Source organism: Bombus huntii, chromosome 16 (genome assembly GCF_024542735.1).
Source record: "Bombus huntii isolate Logan2020A chromosome 16, iyBomHunt1.1, whole genome shotgun sequence".
In the NCBI taxonomy this organism is placed as follows: domain Eukaryota; kingdom Metazoa; phylum Arthropoda; class Insecta; order Hymenoptera; family Apidae; genus Bombus; species Bombus huntii.
Window position 1 is genome coordinate 7577005 of NC_066253.1, and position 8048 is coordinate 7585052.

Consider the following 8048-nt stretch of genomic DNA (forward strand, 5'->3'; position numbering starts at 1 on the left):
TATATTTCTAGAAATTTGCATAAAATCGTTTAAAAAATCGTAATTTGCAATTTTGTAAATCGGTATACCAAGGATTTGTCCATTTCCTAAAATATTATACATAGCGCGGTAAGTGGAGTACTCTACACTATTGTGTTTGAATGTTTGAAAATGTATAGTTTTAAAGAAAAAAATATCATGACAATCAAAATTGGTTGCTGTTTTAACGACGCATAACGGTTGTTAGATAGTAAGCGACATGGCGAAAAAGAGAAGAAGGAGATCAAGGTAGGTCGCGTGCAACTAGCAACTCGCTAGAAATGGCAAAAAGAGAGAAAGATTGGGGTGAAAGAGAGAGAGAGGGGTAAAGGTAGCCGCAGGCAAGGGCGCGCGTGAGCGGGCAAGCGAACCTCGTCCTCTCTCTCTGCCCCTTGACAGCAGCGGTTCTGGCAAGCAGCCACCATCCTACCCCCGCCACACGCACGACCAACCGCGGCGCGATCCTCTGTGCGGCTCCCGGCTTCTCGCCCACGACTCACACACGCGCGAATCTTGCTGAAGAGCCGCCCGCCAGCTACCGCTCTTCGATTCGCAGTCTGTCACCGTTAACCGTCCAGCGAGGATGAATCTGTGTTTCGCAACGTAGACGAGTGCAGAACGCACCAACAGGAAACAACGAAAATGAAATCTTCAATCTCGCTCGTTTTTATTATTCGATAAATCGAATAGCAAATTCTTTCGCGAGTTTAGTTTCTAGACAGTAAATATGACACGCAGGAAATTCGATCTCTTCATGACTGAAAATCGTACGTCTCGTGAGAAAATATCGAATAATATATTATAAGATCATAATTTTTGTTTCTAAAATCGGTTTGTGAGAATTTTCGAAAATTCTTTATGGGAAAAGTTCGAGTCCAATATGAAATGAACAGATTACGATACGATTGAAAATCTGTCGTTTCATGTGCACCGTGTAAGGAGCCACGTGGTGACCTAAAATGTGCTCGCGTCTTCAGTGAAAACTTTGAAACGGCCTAACGACAGTTTAGTGATCGAACTGAGCCGCACCGCATGGAAAACGCGTGGTATCGTGCAGGAGGAATTACACGTTACGGTGGAACTCTTGAAATAGAGTAAGATGCGACGAGGGTGTTGCAGCTGATACGACATTGCAGCTGATGCGTGTTTATATTGTGACTGGCGGAACCTTTTAAAATGATATGTTAAAAGAACGATATACAGGAGGATGATAATCGAGAATTATATATTAGTGTCAAAAGTGTTGGAATTAAATGAAAGTACACCTGTGTCAGAGTGGTGCCGCGTAACTTTTTAGAACGCGAGATGCTGAGTGTCTCAGCCGCGTCCAGTCGATTACTTTGGACGCTGAAATCCATTCTGTCACTGACACCGTCACCGTCACCGACACCGACACCGACTCCGACACCGACACCGTCACTGTCGCCGTCGTCGACGTCGACGTCGTCGTCGTCGTCGTCGTCGGTGTCGTTGTCGTCGTCGTCGTCGCCGTCATCGTCGTCGCCGTCGCCGTCGCCGCCGTCGCCGTCGCCGTCGTCGCCGTCGCCGTCGTCGTCGCCGCCGTCGCCGTCGCCGTCGTCGTCGTCGTCGTCGTCTTCGTCGTCGTCGTCGGCTTCGTCGTCGTCGTCGTCGTCGTCGTCGTCGTCGTCGTCGCGGCGGCCACCGTCGTTGTCACCTCTGTCATTACCGTTACCATCGACGCCCTCGTGGTTCTCGTTATCGCCACCATCATTATCATCATTGTTGCTGTTATTCCCATTGTTATTAGTATCGATACCAATTTTCTCGTTATCACCGTTCCCATTATTGTCGTCACAGCGGAAGGCCCGCGTGGCCTATTAAGATGACCGCTCGTCTTCATTCGTTGAGGCATCAAGAAAAGAAATCGGCCGGCAACACTCATAGACATTACCATCATCATCAATCGCAACATCAACAGAGCGTGCACCAAGGACCGAGTCCGTCGGCCAGTCCTAGCCCTAGTCTCAGCCCGAGCCCTAAACACTCGGATGGTCGTCGAGTGAGTAAATTTTCATTTTCACTTGATGCTTTCTCTTCTTTTTTTTCTATAATTGCTTTAGTATATTTTATTCATGTTTGTATGTATTATGTAAATACTCATTCTTATATTTTAAATATATATATATTGAGTTTTAATTTTTTTGTTACAAGAATTATAGTTATGAATTTTTTATGTAGCTGGATGTAGTTATTTTTATAATTATTAGATACGACGAAGGTTGGTAGGTTGTTTGAATGGAATCATTTGGGTGTTTAAAAAAGCGCGGGAATATCGACGATTTTGAACATATGTTTATCGTGGATGTTAGTATATCTTCCAGTAGGAAGTAGATAATGAATGAAGCTCGGATAAATACATATAATCATTATGTCATCAGTAATTTTGTGAATGTATAATATACAATATACATATAATATAATCATATAATATAAACATAATTTTTTAATGTTCAATATAATTGTGAAATGATGTTTGTAATTTCTAACAACGATAATACCTAAATCGCTAATTATTAGATTGTAGACATTTATGAAAATTCATAGTTTCGTAAACATGGTTAAAAAGATATACATATAACCTCAGCACAAATTGATGTCGTACTATTAAATGTCATAGAGACTATTCTATTTTGGATATTTTATACGTTTTTGCGTATTATGCAATTCTAATATGTCACATAAAGTAGAAAATAAAAATTATGTAATACGCATACAAATTTTCGATTTGTTGATTACACTATAGTATGTATTTTTATCGTTTAAAATACACTCATAACAATGTGATTATTCAGTCGATTTATTTAATCATCATTCTGTATCACCTCCATCGATTTTCCTTCGATTTTCATTTTGTCACTTCTTCCAACTCTGACATGTAAAACAAACTCATTTTTCTTTCAGTTCTGTAATGATTAGATCCTTTTATTTGTATCATGATACGTAGATTATGCCTATGTATTGTACGGAGTAAGAAAAGAGGGTAGACAAGAAAGGAGGAAAGGAGGAAGAAGGGAAAGAATAGATATTGGTAGGCGAACATTTTTAGAGACGACGGTCACGCGTATAATTTGATATTGTATTATTCTAGCGACAGGTTTGTTATTTTTCAGGCTAACAAACCACTAATGGAAAAGCGACGGCGAGCTAGAATTAATCAGTCGTTGGCGGCGCTGAAGGCGCTCATTCTTGACAGCGCCCGGCTGGAGAACACGAAGCATAGTAAACTTGAAAAAGCTGACATTTTAGAGTTAACGGTTCGACATTTACAAAGGCAAAGATCCCTTGCTCAACCTGGTTTGTCGAGATATAAGGCTGGTTATCAAGATTGCTCCAGAGAGGTATGTTTCACTCAACTGTGTTGCATTTAGTGCAGAAATAATTGTATTTATCTTTAACTTGATAGTGTGCTACAAATTCGAAGAAAACTGTAGATTAAGTTAGAAGTAGTTAGGAGATTCTCTATTTACTTGAATTAACTTTTCTCAGCTATCATTCTTAAACAGCCATAAGTACAAACGTAAAAATAAAATTTGTAAAAATACTGTGTATCGTCTATAATTTTAGAAGTTTCCTGAATTTGTTTTAACAATTCAATGAAATGATAATGCATTTCTGATTCTCGTAATTTGATTGCTATTTGTGAGGAGTTCGATTCGTTTAAGTATTGAAATAGTTTGTAAGTAGATTTTCAAAAATCACAGGCACTGCTCATTCCGAGATTCAAAACTATCTTGTGATTATCGAATCCTAGAATTCAAATAATATGTAGCGAGCCTTGGACATTGATTCGAATTTATACGGTTACTCGTATTAATATTAAGACACAACACTAGCCTTATATTATTTGTTGCTTTGTATAAGAGGAAATGATTTAAATATCGTATTGGTTATTCTACGAAAATACAGTATTTTCTCTATAATTTATCACCACTACGTTCCTCGTAATTGATCTGTCGTCATCCCCACTACTGAGGTGAGATCATTCCCCCAAGGGGCCCTAGTGTTGCTTTTGACACACCGCGAAGTTCAACGGCTGAGTAGTGTAACCTGATTCGAATTCGATCGACTATGAAAAGATATTAATTACCTATGAGACAATGATAAAACCTTTTCATTTCTGATTTTTACAAAATTAAACGTTTACTAACGTATTAGTAAGATTTTTCTGATTAAAACTAGACCGAATGCGATATAGTTTAAATCGCATTTACATGTATATACAGGGTGGTTGATAACTGGTGGTACAAGTGGAAAGGGGGTGATTCTACGCGAAAAAAGAAGTCGAAAATATAGAATAAAAATTTTTCGTTTGAGGCTTTGTTTTCGAGAAAATCGACTTTGAATTTTCGCTCGGTACGCGTGCACTTTATCACGTCTCGTTATAACGGATCTCACTGTGGATCGTTGTCTCGATGGAAAAATTAAAAAAAAATTAAACAAAACAACTTTTATTTTATATTTTCCAGTTACCAACCAGTTACCAACCACCCTGTATAATAGGCGGAAGAAAATAAGTTAATGTCATTAAATAAACGAATATTCTCCAAATTATATCGTACTTGGTCTTACTTTAATGAGAAAAACCTCACAATTACACTGGTAAAAGTTTTATTCGATAAAGATTAAAAATAAAAAGGTTCCGTTATCGCATTAACATTATCTAGCCGATATGTTTCTTTTCATCAAGCCGACTCTCGCGCCTCTTTTTCTTTCACTCGCGCTATTTTTTTCTAAGTTCAGCAAAATGGCGAATCGTATCTATTATAATCAATCGAGTTCTGTACACAATGATAATTTATCACAGAGAAGTCCCGATTTCGATCAGTTATGGAGAAAATACCGTATGTATCTCTTATTGTAGCTTGAGAACACGTAAATAATTTTTTCTTAACAATAAAGTTTAATGGTACAATAGATTTTTAACAAAAATTTGTCTTATTTTTACGTCACGCTAATATTCAGACACTTGTTTATACTCTGCAATTTAGCAATTTTTAGAAATAGATCGAACTGCGAAATACATCAATATTTTCTTTTTATTTTAAGTACAAGTTTAATGTTGCGTCAACTGCTCATTGTTATTAATAACAATTTACATTTATTTTGTATAACCGTTTCGTATAATTAATATCGGTATAGAAGAAACAGAGCGACACAGAAGAAATTAACAGCGATACTTTTCTAATACACCAAGAAATTTAACGTGTCAGAAGAAGGAAAGGGTACTAGATATGATGAAATACAATTTGTAATTTATCATTAAAAAAAGGATAAAAGTTATCGTGAGATTGCGCAACTGTTAGTACTAATTGTAAAAAAAAATAGCGCATCGAATTTAAGAAACACAGAAGACAATTTTTCTCTTCTTAGAAATCTCTTGTAGAGTTAAACTTATTATTGTCGTTAAATATTGATTAACTGTAATGTTTGCGTATTTTCAAGATGCAATAAATGGTTCATATTATTGTAAAATAAGCAATACGATATTTAAATCATGATCTCCTATACCAAGCAACAAATATGGAACTATAGTCCCGTGTCCAAATATTAATGTGAGTAAGTGCAAGTACATATTGAATCTGATTCCATTACTATTACTATACTACTGAAACAAACGGTATCATCGCTCATATTTTACTTTCATTTTGACTTTGCGTTGCAGGTAAGTCGGTATCTCGATGCTCCGGATATAATCACCGGGAACACGACACCGATGGACCCTGCAGTGAAACAAAGGCTACTACGGCATTTGGATAGTTGCGTGTCGGAATTAGACTTGGATCTGGGTTCGAGGCCGGATAGCGGATTAGGCAGCAGTCCCGGAAGCGTGACGGATCGAGTGACAGGCTCGGGAAGTCCCGGTCCGTTGGAGCATCATGTGCCATCGACTGCACACTGTAGTACAACTTTGAATCCGGTCGGCTTGATAAAAGCCGAAATACCGGATATCGAACCAGCCCGACCGGATAGTAGTACTACCGCTGGCGATGAAAACAACAATAATAGCAACAGCAGTAGCAACGGCAACAGCCGGCCAACTTCTGCCTTCGGTCAGGTTAATACGACCAACCTTGATTCTCATCATCATCCACCTCCGCCTCCTCCACCTGGCATGCCAGTTATCGACCAGGCGTCTAGTTCACAGCAAAATCCAAACATGCTTTCGGTCGTGCAAGTGATACCATCCAGATTGCCCGATGGTCAAGTAGTTTTCCTTCTTCCTAGTCATTACGTTCAGCTCGCAGCTGCTGCCGCAGCGAACGGTATCAGTATCGGGCCGAATCCACCGACGGCCATATGGGCCGCCACTAACATGTCTTTTCTCAAGGCGACGGACAAACTCGCCGCGAAACGACCTCATGAGGATATACAGGAATGGCAGGACGCGGCCACCGTTGCCGTGAATGCTGCTGCTGCTGCTGTTGCCGCTACCGTCGCCGCTGCCGCTACGTCCGGCAACGCTTCTGTTTCCGCTTCCATTTCCGCTTCCGCCCCCGTTTCTACCTTTGCTACCAATGCCATCTCAGCCATTGGTTCCAAACCAAGTAAGAGTCCGCGACTCGAACAGCCGGAACAACCGCTTGACTTTACAACTACCTCCAAGAAACCAAAATCTAACACGAGAGCTTCGTTACCAGCCGTCGCTAACGTCGAGCACCACCTCCAGCAGCAGCAGCAACAACAGCAACAACAGCTTATAGGTCGTTTAACCACGGAAGGAGCGATCCCGCCGCACTCGGAAGACAGGCCGTCCAGCCACGCGAGTGGCGAGTTCGTCACGGGGATTCGTTCGCCTTCTCCTCTTCAACAACCGCAACAACCTGCAAAAGACGAAGAAGGAATGTGGAGGCCTTGGTAGATTCTTATTCACGCCTCTGTGGTTGCGGATCTACGAAAATGTGCTATCGTGTACATTGTATAGTATCGTTGTTGGACGATGGAACAATGAGAAAAGAGTCACTTTTGAAAAATCATTTTCTACGTGTACGACAAGACACGATGCACGTAATGTATTTTCGGAATTCTGTAAAAGTGGAGCGAATCTGTGTTTGAACCTCGTCGTCGTTTAAGATACTGCGATAAGGTGTGGAATAAAGTTTGAGAAGGATAATAAAAGCGTTAATGACTAGCCCGATTCTTGCGATTAGTGCGCACTATAATCGATAGAGGGACGATTGGCAAGTTAATTGGCGCATAGTAATTATTTACAGTGTCAGTGTCCTAACAAAACTGATGTACACTTGCTATTTAGATGTACGAATTATTACGTAGTGGTTTGTTACGACACGATCGTTATTCGTTCGTTTAGTGCAAGGAGTGCCTAATTGAAGAGAAGCGCTAATCAGGGAAGAAGGAAAAGACATTGTGCAAAATCTGCGTATTACGAGGATTCGACAAGCATTATCTGTTCGAAACATTCAAAACTAACAGTATATATGTATACATGTATATGAGAAAGATCTAATACGTTATAGAATCCGAGTAACGAAAAAGGGTTTCGCGCATAGTACTTTTATTCCGCCGTCGTGTACATAAACCCCGATTGGAATTATAACTAATGCCAGATATAGATTTATTTTGATGTTAACTAGGTGTATATGCGTACGAGACAACGTAGAGAGAATGAAACGAATGGGAATGAATCTGTGTATCGTGAGTAAATAGTGAAGAGACGTCAGTTCACGTTCTAGATGAATCACAGTTTTCATCTAAATATACTTCTGTAATTGCTATGTTGAGATTCAAAAATCCTTATTCAATGTACTTAGACATCGGTCAATATAAATATGCATACTGACAAGTCATTAACCTTTTCGTGATTATCCTCTGAAATTTAAGTGTGACCTTTAGAAAAGGCTTATGTGAATTCTGCGTTCCAGAATCCCGCAGACGAAAGAAATTGATAATGACTTCAATATAAATCTATAAAGTTACGTGAAAAATTCTGCTAGTCAAACGAGAATATATTTTTAAAAATCACATTTTACCCTCTTATATTTTACAAAATA

The 8048-nt window shown here is 39.5% G+C and overlaps 1 protein-coding gene across 4 annotated transcripts; it reads left to right on the top strand.

The window, feature by feature from the left end:
• Positions 1–581: 581 nt before the first annotated feature.
• On the top strand, positions 582–7844 carry LOC126874316 (protein hairy). Of its 4 annotated transcripts, none has more exons than XM_050636194.1 (4): positions 582–719; positions 1837–2038; positions 3150–3377; positions 5702–7844. In XM_050636194.1, the coding sequence occupies exons 2-4, from the start codon at positions 1862–1864 to the stop codon at positions 6896–6898; spliced, it is 1602 nt and encodes a 533-aa protein (XP_050492151.1). In that variant the 5' UTR covers positions 582–719; positions 1837–1861; the 3' UTR covers positions 6899–7844. The 4 variants fall into 4 exon arrangements, with proteins under 4 accessions (XP_050492151.1, XP_050492150.1, XP_050492153.1 ...); XM_050636193.1 differs by having other exon boundaries at positions 640–785; XM_050636196.1 differs by lacking the exon at positions 582–719 and adding an exon at positions 2941–3067 and having other exon boundaries at positions 1890–2038.
• Positions 7845–8048: the final 204 nt, after the last annotated feature.